This window comes from Uranotaenia lowii, chromosome 2 (genome assembly GCF_029784155.1).
Source record: "Uranotaenia lowii strain MFRU-FL chromosome 2, ASM2978415v1, whole genome shotgun sequence".
Lineage (NCBI taxonomy): Eukaryota > Metazoa > Arthropoda > Insecta > Diptera > Culicidae > Uranotaenia > Uranotaenia lowii.
This window is the reverse complement of record NC_073692.1, coordinates 323,799,972-323,822,435: the sequence shown is the minus strand read 5'-3', so window position 1 is coordinate 323,822,435 and position 22,464 is coordinate 323,799,972. Positions and strand designations below refer to the sequence as shown.

Below are 22,464 nucleotides of genomic sequence, written 5' to 3'. Positions count from 1 at the left end.
TGACATTCGTTATAAGGAAGTGCTAAGTTTGAATATCCTTAAAACCGTTCTTGTAAAAAAGTGTTTCAAATAAATTTGTATACCTTATGGTGCCTTGGGACCTTAAAAAGAAAAAAAAAACAGCATCTCTGATAATTTGGCTCATTATAGTGGAGACTCTTCCCTGTCATAAGAACTAGTCAAGGGAAAAATCGATCAAGGGGTCTAGAACAACTGTTTTCGAAGATTTGCGAACATACTGCACGAGCAATTTTTAAAATGCCAAAATTTTGCAAGCAATTTTTAAAGTGCCGAATACCTGTAAGTAAACTTGCATTGGAAATTTGTCGAACCTGATAATCTAAGAATACATGCGAACACATACTAAGGTAGAATCTGCGGTGAATCCGTTCACCCATGGTGGATAACCAACATATAAAAAGCTTATGTCTTTAAATTTGAATAAATGAGTACATAATTCATAATTATTTTACTCATATTAGTTTAGTATAAAACATATTTATCACCTAAAATTACTCAATTACACGAATGGACATGTATTAAATCTAACATAACTTTTACAAATCTTAATGAAATTTTGCCAAATTTTGACAGAAAGTTTGATTATAGTTGAGCAAAAAACAAACAAAAAAAAATGAGAGTCAAGTGCAGAAGCGCCACACAGCGGTCAGCCCGTGAACTTTGTCTTCAAATCTTTATGACTTCGCATCGAGATTCAAAAATTTCATAAGAAATGACAGACTTCAGCCCACCGTAAATCAACTAAGGCTCATTGTCTTGAATGTAGATTGTAAATGAAACCAAAAGCAAGCGAAAAAAAATTATCTTGTTCGAGTTATAGGGTTGTGAATTTTACCAGTAATTTTGACTGGTCACCGTCCAAGAGTCCATGGCGAAATTTTAATCGCTTATTAAAAGAGCTTGTGAAACAAAAAATACACAGTTTTGTAGAGATTCAAAATTTATGAAAAGTCGTTTTTTTTGCGAAATTTTAAAGCGAAGAACTTTAAAGATAATAAACAATCAAAGTGTCCAACCAGTAATTTTGACAGGTTTCTAGTGTTAAATATAAAATTAAAGAACTCATAGAACATAATTGTTCAATTATCTTTTATGATTTTCCTTAACTTCCTAGAGCAAATTTACATTACTTTGAGCCATCAAGAAGGTATCATTTAGTAGAAAAGTGGGTTTGTGATACTGCCAGTTTGGCAAGTCAGTCATCTTTTACCACGCTGCATGCCATGTTTACTCCTGGGAACTCAATTAGCCCTCCGCTAATTTTTGGAGCCTGATTTGGACAATAATTGAGAGTTTTTTTTTCAGTTGTAGGTTTGACAGGTTTGACAAATTCTTTTTCGTATGTGTTATTTTAATGGCGTTGAGGTCACAAGTAATTATTGATAAAAAGATTAAAAGTGTGTACACTAAACTTTCTTAAACGATAAGCTGGATCGCATCATCGAGTTTGCGTTTCACAAGAGAATTCCTATGGGAAGAGAATAAGAGAACAAGAGAATACCTATGAAGTATTCATCGAATCCCATGTAAATGGAAATCAAAGAGTTGGAATCGCACATCTGGTGAATTTTCTGCACACTCGATGAATTATGCCGCACATCTGATGAATTTTGCTGCACATCTGATGAATTCCAGTGCACAATTCAGTGTGTTTTTCTCGCGTTTTAAATGAATACTTCATACCTGTGGAGAATTCAACATCCCGGAAATCTGAAAGAGGAAACGAGAAGGAAAGAGGATCATATGGATCGTGCAGCGTTAGGTAGGCGATCAAGATCGAGGAGAGTTGTAGTGACCGTCCTGGTGATCGTGCGCATATATTGCAAGTTCTGAAAAGTGTAACATCCGCGTGTAAAAAGGGGGTCAGTGACCCCAAATTCGGGTATAATCCGTTCAAATCAGCTCGGCGGGTCACTCGCTACCACAAGTAGACTCCTGCTGTGGGAACCAATTGTTTCCCGTCTGTACCGTGAAAAACATATTTATCGGTGCGATCCAAGGCCACAACACACAGCACACCAAATCGGCGAGGATTCATTCACTCCTTGAGGATCGCTGGTGCGGGAATCAATACACCTCCGGTTACCAGGTTTGCCAATGCACACCGGTTACGACAACGGTCGCCCATGGGCAGCATTATCGGAAGGAAGCATTTCGTTTGGATGGTGGTGCCTCTAACTACCGAGGGCAACTTCCATACACGCCGAAAGCCGGGGAGCAGATCTAGCATCGTCCGTCGATCGCAACGCGGGTGCAGCGTTGTCATCGTGACGCGCAATCGCAGGTCCAACAATAACGTGTTCTGCGCTAAATCAGCGGAATCAGAGTCCGGCCACGTGTCACTAGGCTATGGAGCCCACGAGCTCAAGCACACGTCCCAAGCTCGAGCTTCAAACATAGGTCTGAAGTTCAAGTCTCAAGTCCACCCTCGAAGCTGAACATCGAGACAAATTTGGGAGCAGAATCTCAAGCCCAGGTCCGAAGCTGAACCTTAAACACGTGCCTCAAGCCCGATCCTGTAGCCGAACCTTTCGCTCAAGTCCCAAGATGAGTTTCAAACACGTGTCCAAGCCAAGGTTGGTATATTTTGGGAATGGTTGGACCTGAATAAATCCTCTATGGTTTGCTAGTCCTCATCCACTGCGTCGTGTATTGGTAAGTATTCCCCACAAGCAAAAGCCGACCCTGAGGAAACAAGTCTAGTAAAGCTAAATGACCGTATAAACATGACCCCCTGAACCGCATGTCGGACCTTTAAAACTTTTGATACCTGGTTACTGATATCCGGTATCCAGGTGCATAACTTCTTCCACGCGAATTTAGCAAGGATCTGGTGACCGGTGGGTTCGCCAGATTTACTTACACGTTTCCACTCTGAACCACGAGGAGATGGAACTTACAGCCAACAACAGTATAGATTTATCAGCTGGTTATCCAGGTCGTAACTCCTCTTTACGGATTGCATTCCAAGGCACGGAGAGCCCTCGCGTCTCCCCAGGATGCTTCTCTGGATCCATAGGGGCAATCGGACAACTCATAAAACTTTGCACCCCTATGCCAAAAAGTCCACCTGGGGCCTCTAATCTTGATTCCCACCCAGTTCTGAAACTACGCTTAAGCAGTGTATTGCGAGACTATGTCCACGCTTGTGTGCTCCTTAGCCGTACTCATTAACAAGTAACCTTCAGCATATAACCAAAATATAACCCTACCTCTTGCAACGATTCAAGACTAAGGACCTCTCCACTTATGACTTTAGGTCATGCCTTTACTCGTAGCTCGTATTTTTCAGCTCTTCTTTTACGACTTGAAGCTTTAACTCTGTCTGTGTCAGCTCGAGGCCTTCTACTTTGCTAATCCGTGTGCTGAATAAAGAGCAGCTTATCCTAAACTGGCGCCACACATCTCACGTCCGGAAATTAACGGAACTATTCAGATGATTTCCGACCTGCACCGACACGAGTGACTCGCCCAATGGCGACGGGGGGCCACTCTATCCGAAAGTATTCCGTGGTGCGAGTTCTCTTTCCTCTACGAATTCAACTGTGAATAAGGTATTGTGTCTTATCCGAGCAGCTTCCATCGCAACAGGCGCGTTCAAGTTAGATACTCCACTATGGTGGAGGTATCCTTAACTATGCACGCGAAGTACATAGCAGCTCGACATTCGCAGAAGTATGTTGTATGTTTTACTGCTAGGTTCGGACGCACTCGACTCGAAAGCTCGCCGTCGAAAGGGCATTCTACTCCGATCGTGGTTTGGTCTTCCTACGTCTTTAAGATAGGCTATTTTTGGGCTGGCAACCTTAGGCTTTTGCCCACCGTGTACCGATTCGAGAACAGCTTATCCCAGACTTTCGCCTGTCACAGCACACTTACGGGACTTCTACGCTGCCGACTTAGATGAATCTCGACGATGATGTCGTCATACACCCACGTACCGTTGGGCCACTCTACCAGAAAGTATTCCGTGGTGCGAATACTCTTCCCTCTACGAGTTCAACTGCGAAGAAGGGCGAGGCGCGTTCTTACTCAGATACTCCGTGACGGTAACTATCCTACACATCGTACGTGGCGTATCTAACAGCTCGGCATACGCAGAAGGTAGACTCAGATGCGCCCCGACAAAGAAGTCACCCTACACTCTCTTTATTTCCTGGCTTTGGCAAGACCACCGATCTGTATCTCTTCAATATGTATGAGAAGACCCGCTCCTTCACGTATTGTTTCAGTGGCTAAATAATCAGTTTTTTTTCCTGGGACTGATTCTGAAGCAGAGTTTATAGGACAATTTTAAAATGTAAATGATTTAGCATTTTTTGGAAGAGGAAGAAAGGATTTCAAAATGCAGACTTAGATATGAAAATGACTTTGAGGAAAAGTTTAAACAAGTTCAGTCCTACTTTTCAATTGCTCTAGAAGTACAGGGTCCGGCAATTGGACTGCTACATTACTCCAACAGTAATTATTTCGTTGCACACGAAACATTATTGAACGACCCCTCGTCGCTTTGTTTACATTAAGTCTTAGCTAGCATTGGATGTAAGTGTTACTTACTTACTAAATGGATCTCGAACAGAAACGTAGCGCTGTGTTGCCTTGTTTCTAGCTGACTAGCGGCAGAAAGACAGAGTTCGTGAGCTATCCGATATAAGTGTGTCCAGAAGTTTTGTTTACCGTACAGTTAAAAGATACCTGGAGACCGGAAGTGCGAAAAAACGGTATGGTGGGGGACGCCGACCTACTCTGGTGACACCTGTCATGGCGATGATCGTCAAGAAGCGCCTTAAAAGAAATCCTAGTCGTAGTGTCACTAAATTGGCAGAGGATCTCAACATATCGGATCGAAGTCTCCGTCGGATCCTGAAAGATAAACTTCAGACCAAGCCCTGCAAGATCCAAAATGTTCAAGACCCTACGGTGAAGCAGAAACAAGAACGGGTATAAAGAGCGAAGGCGCTGCTGAAGAGGGCTGCGGAAGGAAGTGTGGAGAATATGGCAAATAAGAGAAACAAACATTTAATGAAATGAATTTATACCAACAAAGGTATTAAAAAAACAGACAATGATTTGTATCAGTGTTTTGAACGAAACTATTCTAGTTGTACGTGAGACGGACTACATGTGACCGCAAGAAGGAAAGAGAAAAAAGACAACTCGTCTGAGTTCGTCATGTTCGTTAGCTTGGGATTCAAGCTAGTCGAGCCAGTCTATTCGTATTTGTTGCTTAGTATAGATGTTTCGCATCATTTGTAGTTTCGAACGATTTAAAAAAACGGTTGATCGGAATCAACATTTCGGATCTTATTAGGGATACGACAATGGCGCTTCAGCTTCCTCTTCCGCTCGGTGTTTCGTGAAAAATGTGGAAAACCACGAAACAAAGTTGAAGAGAATTTAAGTATATTGGAAGAACAGTGAAAATGATGGTAAATCAGGTGCTTCATTAATGAGTTGAAATTGTAAAAAAAAGAAAAAGGATTAGAGCGAGAGACTCTATTGAACAAATTGTAATATCCATGAAAAAAAAAGAGCGAGAGACTCTGACTGAAAAATATCGATATTGGCTAATTCTATGCCAGAGCGAGAGACTCTGAGAAGTATCGATGATTGATTTTGTACGTATGAGCGAGAGACTCATAGGAATGTTTCGATTATGGAAAGGCCTGATTTACCAATTTTCACAAGTACTCCAGTCTAAGATTTCTCTTGTATGTTTGCCTCTGACATACTCGGTTTGCAGCCTGAGACAGTCGAGCAAAACAAACGCGATGAAACATTTGGTTGGTTAAAAGAACAGTTTTGTATGTGAGTGAATAAAGAAAGTCAAAATAGAGGTATTCAAGATATTAAGAAGTGTCCGAATACGTTTTGATGATCTAGTGATCATGTGAATGTTAGTAACTATCATCAACATTATTCTCATTTCTTGATTTAATCCATACAACGGAGAAATAAAATTTCGGTTTGCTACCTGAAATTATTTGATCTCCTTAAATAAGAAAAAGATTTATATTAAAAGTGAGATGATAAAGCAGAATCACCCTCAATCTGTTTTTCTGAAAACCATAATCGTCGATATTTCAGGGTTTCAATATAGCTTTGGAAACGTTTTCCTAAACAAAACTGACCTCAAATCAATCAAAAGTTGTTTTTCTGGAAAAGAGATTTGTTATAAAATCCAATGTTGATTTTATGCCAAAAAAAGGTTAGATAAGGCAATCGTAGTTTAAATTCGATAATGGAGTTTGATTCTCATGAAAAGAAAGATAGTTTACGCATTATTTAAAAATTATTTAAAAAACGTTTCTTGAATAGAAAAATACGGAATTTAAATCTCACTATTTTATGAAATATTCGAATAATTAATACCTTTGAGTAACCGTATAATAGTTCGATATTATCTCAGGAACTATTGGAGGAACGCAAGATTTGATCAATAGACGTCGAAGGAAAACATAAGGTTTAAAAATAGCATGGATAAAAAGCTTTTGTCAGAGAAATAAATGAAAAACAATTGTAATCTGAGAATTTTTTTTCAGTTAATTGAATCACCGGAGTGAGTTGTTATTTTAAACAAAAAAAAAAAAAATAAAATCAGCATAAACCAAATCAAGATAATTATCGAATGCAGAATGATTTTTAATGAAAAGCTTTTGCAACTTGAAAATGATTCGGTAGCTAGAGATAATCAAAATATGTATACATGGATCTAAAACCAGCAAGATATCTTGAATGAGTTATATATATATAAAAAAAAAATCTCACTTCAGCAAAGGGTAGAGAAGGGGAGTATTGTGGAGAATATGGCAAATAAGAGAAACAAACATTTAATGAAATGAATTTATACCAACAAAGGTATTAAAAAAACAGAAAATGATTTGTATCAGTGTTTTGAACGAAACTATTCTAGTTGTACGTGAGACGGACTACATGTGACCGCAAGAAGGAAAGAGAAAAAGGACAACTCGTCTGAGTTCGTCAAGTTCGTTAGCTTGGGATTCAAGCTAGTCGAGCTAGTCTATTCGTGATTGTTGCTTAGTATAGATGTTTCGCATCATTTGTAGTTTCGAACGATTTAAAAAAACGGTTGATCGAAATCAACATTTCGGATCTTATTCGGGATACGACAGGAAGGTTAAAGAATATCGTGTTTACCGACGAGAAACTCTTCACAGTACAGCAGTTTGTGAATAAGCAGAACGACAGAGTTTGGTTGCCAGACAGATCACGAAGCCTACTTGCTGACGGCCACCCGGCGACAGAAACCAGCATCGGTGATGGTTTGGGCCGAAATCACCGGTGATGGCCGGACTCTGCTGGAGTCAACATTTTGGTTCCAGCGATTGGGTTTTCCCACAGAACTCGGCGCCGGCTCACAAGGTGAAGAAAACCCAACTTTGGATTGCGCAACATTTTCCCGGGTTCATTTAGAGCTCCGTGTGGCCGGCGCGTTAGCCAGACCTGAACCCTATTGACTTCGCTGTTTGTTGGAGGCCGAAGTCTGCTCTTTTTTTTTAGTTGGTAACCACAGGTGGTAAATCCCGGTTTACGGATTGTATTCCAAGGCACGGCGAGCCACCGCGTCCCCCCAGTTTGCGATTCTGGGTCCATGGGTACAATGGGAAGACTCGTGATATACTCCATGTATACCTCCTACTCCCTAAACTCCACCTGGGGCCGCAGACCTGGTTCCCACCTCGAACTGTTTAGTACACTATGCTTCAATAGTGGGAGGTCTATTCGCGCTAATGCGCTCCAAGGCAATACTCATTAACGAGACCACTTTCAGAAAATTCTCTCATCCTTACGAATCGACGCCTGAACTCTCCTCTAACTACTTGAGAACCGACATCTTCTCGCAATGACTCGAGATTCTCACACAAACCTCTCCTCTTCGCGACTTGAAGCCTGATCTCTCCTCTAACGACTTGAGATTTGACCCCTCCTCGCACCGACTCGAGGTTTACCTCTCCTCTGCACGATTCAAGGCCCGATCTCTCCTCTAACGACTTGAAATCTGACCTCTCCTCGTAATGACTCGAGGTGACCACTTGTACCCCTCCTCTTGTTGATAAGGGGCCTGATCCCTCCTCTTACGACTCGAGACCCGACCCCTTATCATAAAGACTCGGGGTTGACCACACAAACCTCTCCGCCTGAAGGTTTGAGGCCTGACCTCTCCTCTAACGACTCGAGGCCCGACCTCTTATCTTCAGGGTTCGAGGTTTGCCACCTTGCCCGTCGTGTGTCTGATCGATAGCAGCTTATCCTAGACTCGCGCCTGTCACGGCACACGCGCGGGACTTAACGCAACGACTCGGATGATTCCCGACGAAGACGTCATCCTACTCCGACTCGAATGGCTCGCCCGGCGTCGAGAGCCACTTTTCCCGTGGGTATTCCCCGATCGTGGAATAGCACTTTCCCAACGATTTCCACTGCGAAGAAGGTCAAGTCTTATACCCGCAGCTTCTGTCGTTGAGAACCGCCCTACTCGGATAATCCCCGAAGGTGGAGCATCCTACGCACGAACGCGGCGCACCCACGGCATTCGCTACGCAGAAGATATTTTCTAATCTTTGTAGCTTCAAACCGTGGGCCCCCGTCGAAGGGGTCAGTCTACTCCGACCGTTGTCCGGTCTTCTTTATCCCCCTTGGCTTATAACCCTAGGATGCGTTCCTCGACCGTCTGCGGCGAAGTCGAACTTTACCAGTGAGTTTTGAAAAAGTAATTTGTTTTCAAGAGAAATTTAATGAATGTGAAATAAAAAGTTGGTGTTTTGATCAATTTATATGTTTATTTCAATATTGCACTACAATTGACGGACGCTGTGAATATGTAAAAAAAAAGTTTTACTTAAAAAATTATTGCAATTCAAATACTATACATTTAACCGCAGATACTGCTCCATCAACCCTAGGGCATATGATGCGAGTTGACTCAGTAAACCGGAATCAAAAAGCGCCGAAATGCATAGTCAGATGGATGTGCGGCCTCTATACAACACTGTCGACAAACCGTGGAGCCAAAATAGCAATTAAAAATGGCAAAGAAGTGCATGCGAGAAATGCAATTTCACCAAAGCCATTGTACAAACTCAAAACTGTGCGAAATTGGATCTTCAATCAAAACAGAAGCGTGAGCTCTGAGAGAATAAAAACCCTTCATCTCAAGGGCGGACCCGCAGCATGGTGCAGCCCGGAAAATGTAAACTCCGAATGAAATGTGTATTTTGTCAGTTTTTTTTTCAACTGCTAGCTGCTACTGCCTCCTTTTTCGCTCTCTAACGTATCGTTGCAATCTGGAAGATATTTGAACTTTTTTTTTCTAGCCGACACGGTTAAAAACGTGATGCTGTTTCATGATGATGATCTGATACCATGTGATGAATGATGTGAGTTTCAATGGATTCGTGTCGGAGAGTACAATTTTGCTAGCGGAATCTTTGAAGCATGTTCTGTAAACTTGGTTGAAGTTAACTGGAATAAAAACAATATTTGAAATTCATATTATGATACTATTTGAATCGCCAAGATGAGGAGTCTTCTTGTTACTCGAATCATCCAAAAATAAATCTTTGAAAATTGTGATTGTGATTCAGATTTTTTTCTCTGTAAAAACTTTCTAGAAATTTTCAAAATAACAAATTCGGACTATTATAGGCGACAATTCCATTGATATCGATAAAAAGGTCATTGATATATATTGAATTAAGTGAAGAAGATTCCCATTTTTATACCCAACGCTTAAAATCCTTAATATCTTTGTAACATTAAAAACAAATTGTGTAAAAAAAATATACAAAATAAACTTGAAATTCAAATGATTCTTCTTTGAATATTTTTTCTGAACAAAAATTAAGTAAATTCGTATGAATATGACTTGGAAATAGATTGATTATTTTCTTAGGTATAAAAAAAAACCTGTTTTTAAAACCTGTAGTCATTCTAGTTGGACTTCAAACCATCGGGATTGCATCATTGCTTAATTAAATAACACCAAAAGCAAAGTTAATAGGAAGATTCAATTTGAAAATAAACGCTGCATAGCTTACAAATGGGTTTACGTTTTTTTACGGACAAAATGCATTTAGCCGTTCTTTTTCCTATCCCAACTCATGCAAAACGGACAAAACCAACTGCTCTGGTCAGGTATTTGCCATGCCGTGACCATAGCCTGAAATGAGATTAATAAATTAAATTTTAAATCCAAGCTTTTCCTCAATTAAGCGATCAATTTATACACTACATTTTTGTTTACTTCCCACCGCCCGACTTCCTGCCAGCCAGCCACCGAAAGTAGAGTGGGGAAATAGCTAGCATCTCTGCTGGGAAAGTTGGAAAATTGTTTGCCATAATCATGAATGCAAAAATTGTAACAAAGTTTCAACTTTTACTATTACCAATCCCTCCCCCTTGGCTTGTTGGGTTTATTTTTTTACAGTTTTATAGCCGCCCAACTAAGGCTCGTCAGCCTCCGACTGTGTGTTCTAGTCTTACAGCTTGGCACTTGTCGTTTAATGGTTTGTTTGAAAATAAGGCAAAAGTGAGCAATTTTCCTCCTCCAGCCAGCTGCAGTCGACATTTGTGTTCGATACTGGGGAAAGCGGAAAAGCGAGGGAAAACAAGCGAAACGCAACGGTTTGTTAGTATGTACTTCAGGAGCTACCATTAGTGCCAGTGCTGATTGCGATGATGAAATTTAATAAACAGATAAAGTTGTTCCCAGTGCTTTTATATTTGCTTTCATCTGTTAGTGAAGTGGGAAGAGATATAGACGTTCGAAGGCAGGGAAAGCAGCGTTCAGTTGAACGACAGAGTTTTTCGGGGCAAGGAAAAAATCCTTCCCCATACGACCGGAAGCACGTATGAGAATTTAGCTATTTTTTCCACGTAGAATGTTTCAAACTTAGTCGGTTTTGCCCCGGTAGGTAGTACGTTCCGAAACTTTCGCCACCTCAACTCCACCAGGAAATCGGAAACAGCAATACACGAAATTGAGAACCATTCAGGTTAATCAGAAAGAATTGGCGAATGGAGGAAACAACGAAACCCATTCAGAATTTTTCAACCAATATCTCAGTCGACGTGAAGACGATGGCAACGGCGCGGTGGAAATGATGATGATGATGGCGGTGATGATGATGGTATGGCAGCAAGTTCTTCGAATTTCTAGGGAAATCAATTTGCAGTTTTGTTGAAAAGTTAAGCTTACGCCAATGCATGAGTTTCGAATGGGGAAAGTCCATTTTTTCGGGCAGTGAAAGGTGAAAAAAAAATTATCGGAGCTACAAAAAAGTCCACAAAACGAAACAAAGATTACTAAACATTTATCGAGTATTTTTTAAAGAAGAATAACGAACAGATTTGCTAAATTTAATATTATAGTGTGTTGTAAAAGAACATCTCTGTGAATGCAAGGAATGTTTTAATATTGAATTAGTAGTTATAACTAGAACTGCAATTAGAGCAAGAGTTCTAAAATCGAACTTGAGCTCGATCCAAAACTTAGACTAGGAATTTAGTTCGAACTCACTCTAAGTAAAATTTGGATTCGAACTCAAACTCGAACTCCCTGAAGCTGGACTCGAATTTGAACTTGAGCTCGAGCTTGAACTCGAACTCGAACTCGAACTTGAGCTTGAACTCGAACTTGAATTTGAACTCGAACTTGAACTTGAACTCGAACTCGAACTTGAACTCGAACTCGAACTCGAGCTCGAATTTGAACTTGAACTCCAACTCGACTGAACTTGAACGAGGAAGTAAACTCAAACTCGAACTCGAACTCGAACTTAAATTGAACGAGAACGAAAACGAGAACGAGGAAGAAAACTCGAACTCGAACTCAAACCCGAACTCGAACTCGAACCCGAACTCGAACTCGAACTCGAACTCGAACTCGAACTCGAACTCGAACTCTAACTCGAACTCGAACTCGAACTCGAACTCGAACTCGAACTCGAACATAAACTGAACGAGAACGAAAACGAGAACGAGGAAGAAAACTCGAACTCGAAATCCAACTCGAGCTCGCATTTGAACTCGAACTCGAACTCGAACTTGAACTCGAACTTGAACTCGAACTCGAACTCGAACTCGAACTCGAACTCGAACTCGAACTCGAACTCGAACTCGAACTCGAACTCGAACTCGAACTCGAACTCGAACTCGAACTCGAACTCGAACTCGAACTCGAACTCGAACTCGAACTCGAACTCGAACTCGAACTCGAACTCGAACTCGAACTCGAACTCGAACTCGAACTCGAACTCGAACTCGAACTCGAACTCGAACTCGAACTCGAACTCGAACTCGAACTCGAACTCGAACTTGAACTCGAACTCGAACTCGAACTCGAACTCGAACTCGAACTCGAACTCGAACTCGAACTCGAACTCGAACTCGAACTCGAACTCGAACTCGAACTCGAACTCGAACTCGAACTCGAACTCGAACTCGAACGCGAATTCGAACTCGAACTCGAACTCGAACTCAAACTCGAACTTGAACTCGAACTCGAACTCGAACTCGAAACTCGAAATCCGAAACTCGAAACTCGAAACTTTAAACTCGAAACTTTAAACTCGAAACCCGAAACCCGAAACTCAAAACTCGAAACTCGAAACTCGAAACTCGAAACTCGAAACTCGAAACTCAAAACTCGAAACTCGAAACTCGAAACTCGAAACTCGAAACTCGAAACTCGAAACTCGAAACTCGAAACTCGAAACTCGAACTTGAACTCGAACTCGAACTCGAACTCGAACTCGAACTCGAACTCGAACTCGAACTCGAACTCGAACTCGAACTCGAACTCGAATTCGAACTCGAATTTGAACTCGAACTCGAACTCGAACTCTAACCCGAACTCGAACTCAAACTCCATCGCGAACTCAAACGAGAACTCAAACGAGAACGAGAACGAGAACGAGAACGAGAACGAGAACGAGAACGAGAACGAGAACGAGAACGAGAACGAGAACGAGAACGAGAACGAGAACGAGAACGAGAACGAGAACGAGAACGAGAACGAGAACGAGAACGAGAACGAGAACGAGAACGAGAACGAGAACGAGAACGAGAACGAGAACGAGAACGAGAACGAGAACGAGAACGAGAACGAGAACGAGAACGAGAACGAGAACGAGAACGAGAACGAGAACGAGAACGAGAACGAGAACGAGAACGAGAACGAGAACGAGAACGAGAACGAGAACGAGAACGAGAACGAGAACGAGAGCGAGAACGAGAACGAGAACGAACACGAAAACGAGAACGAGAACGAGAACGAGAACGAGAACGAGAACGAGAACGAGAACGAGAACGAGAACGAGAACGAGAACGAGAACGAGAACGAGAACGAGAACGAGAACGAGAACGAGAACGAGAACGAGAACGAGAACGAGAACGAGAACGAGAACGAGAACGAGAACGAGAACGAGAACGAGAACGAGAACGAGAACGAGAACGAGAACGAGAACGAGAACGAGAACGAGAACGAGAACGAGAACGAGAACGAGAACGAGAACGAGAACGAGAACGAGAACGAGAACGAGAACGAGAACGAGAACGAGAACGAGAACGAGAACGAGAACGAGAACGAGAACGAGAACGAGAACGAGAACGAAAACGAAAACGAGAATGAAAACGAAAACGAAAACGAGAATGAAAACGAGAACGAGAACTAGAACGAGAACGAGATCGAGATCGAGAAGGAGAACGAGAACGAAAACGAGAATGAAAACGAGAATGAAAACGAGCACGAGAACAAGAACGAATTTGTTAATACATTTTTATTTTTTTTTAGATGATTGTTTTGAAGTTTCCAAATTTTTTTTTGATATGAAGTCAACAAAAACTTTTTTTATAGAAACTCGGTATACTTATGATGCAAATTCGTAAAAACTTTAAGTCGAATAGTTTAGTTAATTTCTTAAGCATATTGAAAGGATAAATTTTACAAGTGATCTTCAATAGTAGATAAGTTTTAATTAATCCATATATTTTTCAACAATTTCGCTTAAATTTTCATTTTATATGTATACTTTTTCTCAAATTTTTTAGAAAAATTTAACAAACTGAATGATTTAAAAACAAGATTTCAATTCACCCAAAAATAAATTACCCATAATCTCAAATCGAAACAGATTTCCATCCTGTTCTTTGTTTTTGCATGAGTTACCTTCGTTATTTCATAAATCCTTGAATAAGGAAAAATGTGTCTGGTATTCAATACACATAAAAAGGGAATAAATTTATTGTACTCAACATTCCGCCGTCGCAAATCGAGAAAAACACAATTGCCAGGAAAACCATCATCACGAAATAGTTTTTCCCTCGCGTTCTTGTTCTCTCGCTCTCGCACATTTCCAGCGCACTCGAACTTTTCCAATAGTTTTCAATTAGAACTCTCCAGTGATTGCAATTGATTTTTGCGCTTGCATCGCTCAGTTTCATGTGGCTATTCGATCGTTTCCATTCGGTCGGCAAGTTGGCCGGAAGCGGCAAATTCAGCCTGTTGGAATCGGTATTGCGTTCGATGGCTTGCTGCAATTTTCTGAGCTGGAAAAACAACACCGAACAAAAACCGGAAGTCGAAACTTGTGCTCCAATCGATGGAGATGCTTTTCGGAAAGTTGTTCCTGGACCTTTCGCCCGGGACAGGGAGCCGAAAGTCGGGAGCAAATTGTTGAGCGCTGCTTTTGAAGTTGGAGATGTTGTTCTTTCGACGAACTCAATCCGTGCATCTCGACAATTGAAGAAAGTGCTACAAGGTGAAAAAAACGAATAAATTAGTGACTTAAAGATGAAGTAGAATATTTGGCATCTGTTGTTTTTTGAAGTTGACTGCGTTTAGATAAAGTTTTTGAATAATTTAACTTCATTTTTGGATCAATCATTGAAAAGGCTATTTTCAGACCCATTCCAAAAAACTCAAGTAAAATTTTTAAAATATTTTTAAATTTTCTCCAGTTTTCAGTTTTTGAAAGATTTATTCTAAGAAACTAATAAACTACCGTTTAATGGCATGATAACTGGTACTGAACTTAATTCAAAAGTTCATTGAAACAGAGCAAAACGTTGAAAGAAGCTTGAAACGAATACTTTTTTTTCTGAGTATGCATTTGAATTATTTTATTTATGCAATTTATGTAGTTCTTCAGGTTGTCTTTCCCTAGAAAAACAACGAATTTGTTCGTGATTTGAATAAAGTGCCTTACACTTTGGCAAACATCTACGCAAATCGGTTACGTTAAAATTTGAATCGAAATATTACACTTCACGACGTATTCGAGTTGTGTACATCATTTAGATGAATTATTGCAACAGAAATCCGTAATCCCCAGAAATTACATCGTCCATCGTTGCATTTTTTTTTTGCTGTGTACATATACTTACATCACCAGTAACGGTATAAGATTATAAAAGCAAGATAAAATTTGTAGGTGTAGGAGCAATCTGCTGAACCGACCAACGTATAATTTTGTGTGCAGCCGTTTCCAAGACCGAGAATAGTTTCTATACTGCTTTTAAACTCTTTCAAATCCTAATTGCTCCCATACAAAAGAACGAAAAATTGACAGTATTTTTCTTCGTTTTAATCTTCGACGGATTTAAAAAAAAAATTATAAACGCAAGCGTTTTGATGAGATGATTCATTGAATTGACAAATAAGTTTAAACAAAATATGATGATATATTTTACTGATCGACGTTTCCCATTTTCACAAATGAAGGCTTTCATTATTAATAAATTCAACGGACATATCATTAACATAACCAATGTCTCAGTTTTTTCATAATGTTATGTACAAATTGCCTTTGTTTGAATACTCATCCCGCTTTAAAAGGGGCGTTTTTTATTATTGTTTATTTATTGTATTGCAGATTTTCTAATTTTTTTCTGAAGGGTTCAACCATCAACCTACAAACTTAAGTAAAATGTATAAAGTAAAGTAAAGTAAAATGTATAAAAGACTCCATTTTTTCATGACTTTTCAAAGAAATTTAAGTTATTTCCATTACAAAAAAGCATCGCAGAATTTTTGGGAAAAATCACAGAAAGTCAGTTTTTTTTTTTGCAAAAACACAATTTTCCCGGAAACCTTGCCTGTATCCAGTCAAAAGAGAAGCATTCCTTGCAAACAGTTCTTGATATCTCGAAGCTGATTCTTCCGATATCTGTTGCTTCCTGTTGTATAAGTTCAAGTATTTTGGATTCCAAAGAACTAAACCTCATGCAACAGGAAGCAACAGAGATACTCGGAAGAATCAGCTTCGAGATATCAAGAACTGTATGCGAGGAATGCTTCCGTTCGACTGGATATGTTGATTCTTTTAGCTATAAGTTATTCCAGCTGTCTCTGTGAAAAAGCAGCATTTTTGCATATTTAATTTATCCAGCACCAAATTGAAGCCGTCGATTCTACTAAAGAATGAGCTAACTTAAATTGATATCTGCTTCAAAAGTTAAATTGTAACTTTTGAAAGGCGTAACAGATTTTAAAATTTCGAATGTTTTTTTCCAATAATGGCATATGAAATTGTACACCGTTTTCTGAAGTATTCCTCCTCAAGCTTTTACGCCCATTCTTTGAGATTTGAATCAACTGTTCTTCCAACTTGCTGTTTTTTTACCTTTGTAATTATTTACTATTCACGATGTCTTTTTTAGAACAATTTAAGGAAAAAAATGGGCAAATCCGAAAATTTGCCACATTATAGAGGAGATGCTTCCCTATCCTACTCGTAGGATGTTAAAATATCTCAAATTATATCAAAAAGTCTTTGTTCCGGCGCAGTCATAATGAACAGCGGTCCACAACAATTAATTACGGTAAAATACGAAGACATCAATGAATTACAAACAAAATACGAAGAAATACGAAAATTATGAAATAATTAAAAATTGTTAAGTGAATTAGTTTTAAGGGAAAAATATTCTGTAAATATTTCACACAAAACAATGAATTACCCCACCACTATTTTACACAACACATAAAATGAACTACCAACACTGTACACTCACAACATAGAACTAAGAGTGAGACAAACATGACATGAAAGTGATAAGTGAACTGAAAGTTTAGTTGTATAAGTGACATGTATATTTATTTATGCTTCAATAAAATCACTTTTCAAAACCTATTCGCCCGAACGGACGTTCTTTTGCTCCCGAAATATCGGTTCGTTCTCTGGCCTTTGTTCGCTCCGCCATCGTTGGTCATCCGATGACCAAAGTTGTCTGCTGATTTCGGATTCATCACTTACCGTTTGGGACCCAATTCCTGGGACATCATACAACGGAATCCTTCGTCCGTACAGTCTTTGCAACCATAACTAAATCATATCAACCGTTGTTATAATTTAAACAAAATTATAACTCATCCAGATAGGAAATATAAACTAAAAATCTTATTGGATTTGCATGCAAAAAAAAAGATGGCGATAAAAAACGAGAATCGAACTCATCACTTTTCCATTCCCATCCCATCTCACAAAATCCGAAAATTTGCCACATTATAGAAGAGATTCTTCCCTATTTAACGCATTATTCAGGTAAAAAAATCGATCAAGGCTATATAGATCAACTTTCTTTTGAAGATTTTCAAACAAACTACACTCGCAAAATTTTTAAATTTTCGTTCATATTTTTTGTTAATGCTAATTTACATTTTTAAGCTCATGTGTGTTGAGATTCCTTCAAAAATAAAAAAGATCTTCAAAAATATTGAAAAAAAAAATATTTAAAACAAAAATGATCAGTTTTGAAGAAAATTTGAAAATTAACAAAATAAATTATTAAGAATCCTTAAAATAAACTGCCAATGCTATAGCTTATATTGGAAAATCATGATAATAAAGGTGTAATCTCTATACTCATTTATTTCGAAGAGAAAAGCTAGTATTGAGTTGATTGAAAAAAGTTACAATTCAATCCTTGAACAGTATGACGTATGAGTGAATATGTTATTTTGATGTGTTTCCATTAAAACCGTTTCCATTCAACATCGAATTTCCAGTTTAAAGAGTGCTTTAAATATATTTATTTATATCAATCAAAAGCATTGCAACGTTTCTTTAAATCCTTGTCTCTATATTATTTTCGAATTTAAAACACACATTACCTTTGTAGCACCAGAACTTTTTCTATAAATCTGGACAATAATACGAATTCTACAGACTACCAAGAAGAAAGTGAAAATTATCAAATAAACAGTACCGTCAAACGGGGCATCATGCAACAGCGGGGTTCGATGCAACATTTATATAACACTACATTGAATCAATTTTTAATTTAGTGTATTGTAATAAAGTTATCATTTAATGATAACAAAATGATGATGACATTATTTCTCGCATATTAAGCTAGTTGTTTTTAGTTTTTTTATTTTTATGTAAAATTTGAAAAATCGAGCAATAAATGTACAAATTTTAAAATTTTTTGATGCTGAAAAAAACTTTACCCAGTATGACGGATCGGCTTGATAAAATTACCTACAAACTTTTTACAGGTTTCCTCATGTTATACCAACATTGTTAGTGTAAAAATATTTTTCGAAGAATTACACAATTTTTTTAAATAAATATTTTTTAAATTCAGTTAGGTGTCTGGGGTTAAATGCAACAAAATTCAAATCAAAGAAATACCTTGTAAATCTCGTTTCCATGTGCTGGAATATGAATGTTTTGCATCACGCGTTTGTAAACAATTAAATATCATGCATTCAAACATTTATTTTTATGATTTCAGCTTGTAGATTTTTCCGTAGTATTATTTAACCCCTAAATGTATGCAGCATCCTTATTTTCAGAAAAAATGTGAAAATTTGTTTTTACAGACCCAAAAACTACTGCAATAAGTGTTGTCATGCGTAATGGCCTTTAAGGCATCGCAAATATATTAAAAACTATGAATTTTCGTACGTGTTCATAAGATTTTTCATTAAAAACAAAGTTTGTTGCAAGTTACCCCATTTTCTAAGGAGTGTGAAAATCGCATGTTTTTAGAAAATTAAAAATAACTGGATAAACCAATAATTTTTTTAACTACGCCAATTTGATGCCCCAGCATCCTTAAAACTTTTGATGCATAAAGGATACGATTTACTGTGAACATAAGTTTTTTAGAAGCCATTGAAGTTGAAAATTGTTGCATGTTGCCCCAGTTGACGGTATTGTATTTTTTATTTTAAAATTATTTTTTGCATCGACGATGAACCTCATCGCTTTTCTGAAATCTTTAAAAATTTAGTTTGAATATCAATTTCATGGTTTTTCCAGGGTGCAACAAGGTATTGTAGAATGATGAAATTGTAACTTTCGTTACTCAACTCAAAATAACATTCTGTCTTCAACAGTAATAATCTTGGATAATTACCTTTATTATCGTGCTTTTGTTTATTTGTTTCAGAATAACCAGTTATTTTTACGACATGTTCTTGATAATTCTTACTGTTTATTGTAAATTTTTTGTCGTAATGATACATTTTTGCCAATATTTTTAATTTAAAATCGTTTTTATCTGAATTTCCGAAATTTCTATTAAAGAACTTAACACATCTGACCTCAAAACGTAAAATTTGATGTTTTTCTTGTGTATTAAGTTTGAAAATCTTTGAAGAATTGTACTTGACCCCGATCGATTTTTTTGCCTGAAAAGTGCGATAGAAAGGAAAAATTCTCCTCTTTAGTTTAGCAATTTTTTTAAAGTGCCGACTATTTATATTTTATTGCCTCTTAACTTGCTTTTTTGAAATTTCAAGCAGCCACTTGGAATGCTTTTCATTATCATCTGTCCTCTCAACTCATTGGTTTTACTTTTACAAACCCCGTTCGTTTTTGGCAACGTTCAATTTTGGCACATGTGCCAAAATCTAACCGTTTTCTGAAGCGAAATAACCTTTTAGTTTTCTCTATAACAGGACCAATGTAATTTAGAAAAAAAACACCATTTAGACGTTTTTACGTTCAAAATTGGTGGTATAATACAACCTTAAAACTAAAGATTTCTTTAAATGTTATAGTACTCAAAAATGACAAAAAGATGAAAAAATAAAATATTTAAAGCACATGTACAAATAAAAGACTAATCATGACAAAAAACTACTTAAATATGATTGAGAATGGCAAAAATAGCAAATATGAAAAAATCAAAGACTTTCATCAAAACAAGAATAGTGCAAAATGTATCGAAACATGTGGAAAAATAAATAAAAAAAATGATTTTAAATGATTGGAAATTGACTAAAAATAACGTTAATGATAGTAAAAACAGTTGTTTTGTAAAATTAACAAATACATATCAAGGAAAAAGAACGTTTGATTTCGGCAACATTCGATTTTGGCAGCAAAAAAGTTCAGGCATGTTGCCAAAAGCGAACGGGGTCTGTATTTGAAAGTTGTCCTCTAAGCTCAGATTTTGAAAATAACATGATGTCATTTCAACACCCTTGATATGCCCTTAAATTTTTACGGCTCTTCAATAAAATAGCCGATTCTTTTTTTTAAGCAGGAATGTTTAATGTTTAATGTTTAATGTTTAATGTTTAATGTTTAATGTTTAATGTTTAATGTTTAATGTTTAATGTTTAATGTTTAATGTTTAATGTTTAATGTTTAATGTTTAATGTTTAATGTTTAATGTTTAATGTTTAATGTTTAATGTTTAATGTTTAATGTTTAATGTTTAATGTTTAATGTTTAATGTTTAATGTTTAATGTTTAATGTTTAATGTTTAATGTTTAATGTTTAATGTTTAATGTTTAATGTTTAATGTTTAATGTTTAATGTTTAATGTTTAATGTTTAATGTTTAATGTTTAATGTTTAATGTTTAATGTTTAATGTTTAATGTTTAATGTTTAATGTTTAATGTTTAATGTTTAATGTTTAATGTTTAATGTTTAATGTTTAATGTTTAATGTTTAATGTTTAATGTTTAATGTTTAATGTTTAATGTTTAATGTTTAATGTTTAATGTTTAATGTTTAATGTTTAATGTTTAATGTTTAATGTTTAATGTTTAATGTTTAATGTTTAATGTTTAATGTTTAATGTTTAATGTTTAATGTTTAATGTTTAATGTTTAATGTTTAATGTTTAATGTTTAATGTTTAATGTTTAATGTTTAATGTTTAATGTTTAATGTTTAATGTTTAATGTTTAATGTTTAATGTTTAATGTTTAATGTTTAATGTTTAATGTTTAATGTTTAATGTTTAATGTTTAATGTTTAATGTTTAATGTTTAATGTTTAATGTTTAATGTTTAATGTTTAATGTTTAATGTTTAATGTTTAATGTTTAATGTTTAATGTTTAATGTTTAATGTTTAATGTTTAATGTTTAATGTTTAATGTTTAATGTTTAATGTTTAATGTTTAATGTTTAATGTTTAATGTTTAATGTTTAATGTTTAATGTTTAATGTTTAATGTTTAATGTTTAATGTTTAATGTTTAATGTTTAATGTTTAATGTTTAATGTTTAATGTTTAATGTTTAATGTTTAATGTTTAATGTTTAATGTTTAATGTTTAATGTTTAATGTTTAATGTTTAATGTTTAATGTTTAATGTTTAATGTTTAATGTTTAATGTTTAATGTTTAATGTTTAATGTTTAATGTTTAATGTTTAATGTTTAATGTTTAATGTTTAATGTTTAATGTTTAATGTTTAATGTTTAATGTTTAATGTTTAATGTTTAATGTTTAATGTTTAATGTTTAATGTTTAATGTTTAATGTTTAATGTTTAATGTTTAATGTTTAATGTTTAATGTTTAATGTTTAATGTTTAATGTTTAATGTTTATTGTTTAATGTTTAATGTTTTATGTTTGATGTTGAATAATGTAATGTTGTTTTTCCATTTTATTTAAAGTTACCTGCTTTAGTCGACGTTTCCTGTATAATTGACATTTTCTATCTCTATTTTCTAAGCTTTACTTAATATCCATAGTTTCATAGTTTAAGCTTCTTTGAAAAAAAACATTTCAATGCAAGAACAGTTTTGTTTACATTTTCCTGTTTTCGGCAAAAGTCGTAAGTATGGAAACCCCTCAGAAAATAATACATTTACCAGCACAAAAATATTAAGTAAAGGATAATGTTTTTTTTTACTTTATGCAGAAGTGAGTTCACTTTGTGCATCTCAGGTCCCCGTAGAATGATTCAATTACTTCATGAGCACATCATCTGTATGATGTCAGCAAAGGCGAAGTTTCTCCCTGCCGTTTTACATGACATTAACATTAGGAAGCTTCAAAAGTGGTTCTCTACAACTTGAAACGCATCGGATTTTTTAATTTATAAAAATGGTGAAGGATTGTTCGTAGACTTGTAATTCAGAGTCTAGTTTAGTATATTTACACTATATTAAATTGAGCTTTGAACCAATCTTAAAAGCCACCTACGACAATCGTGAAAGTTCCAACGTTT

At 36.6% G+C, this 22,464-nt stretch overlaps 1 protein-coding gene across 1 annotated transcript; it reads right to left on the bottom strand.

Annotated features, from left to right (window-relative positions):
• Nucleotides 1–9,352: 9,352 nt before the first annotated feature.
• On the bottom strand, nt 9,353–17,323 carry LOC129742930 (uncharacterized protein DDB_G0271670-like). The gene is made up of 7 exons (XM_055734867.1): nt 17,298–17,323; nt 14,470–14,794; nt 12,765–12,885; nt 12,062–12,561; nt 11,861–11,945; nt 11,696–11,776; nt 9,353–9,504 (listed from the first exon to the last, which is right to left on the bottom strand). The coding sequence occupies exons 1-7, from the start codon at nt 17,321–17,323 to the stop codon at nt 9,353–9,355; spliced, it is 1,290 nt and encodes a 429-aa protein (XP_055590842.1).
• Between the last annotated feature and the right edge of the window lie 5,141 nt (nt 17,324–22,464).

What these genes read in the sequence shown, in the direction of transcription:
- LOC129742930 (XM_055734867.1), bottom strand. Translation starts at nt 17,323, where the DNA reads ATGTCCCAGGAATTGGGTCCCAAACG. An exon ending in GAGTTCGAGTTCGAGTTCAA is followed by an intron (nt 12,562 to 12,764) that starts GTTCGAGTTTCG and finishes TCGGATTTCGAG; the next exon opens with TTTCGAGTTCGAGTTCGAGT. An exon ending in GGGTTTGAGTTCGAGTTCGA is followed by an intron (nt 11,777 to 11,860) that starts GTTTTCTTCCTC and finishes TCCTCGTTCAAG; the next exon opens with TTCAGTCGAGTTGGAGTTCA.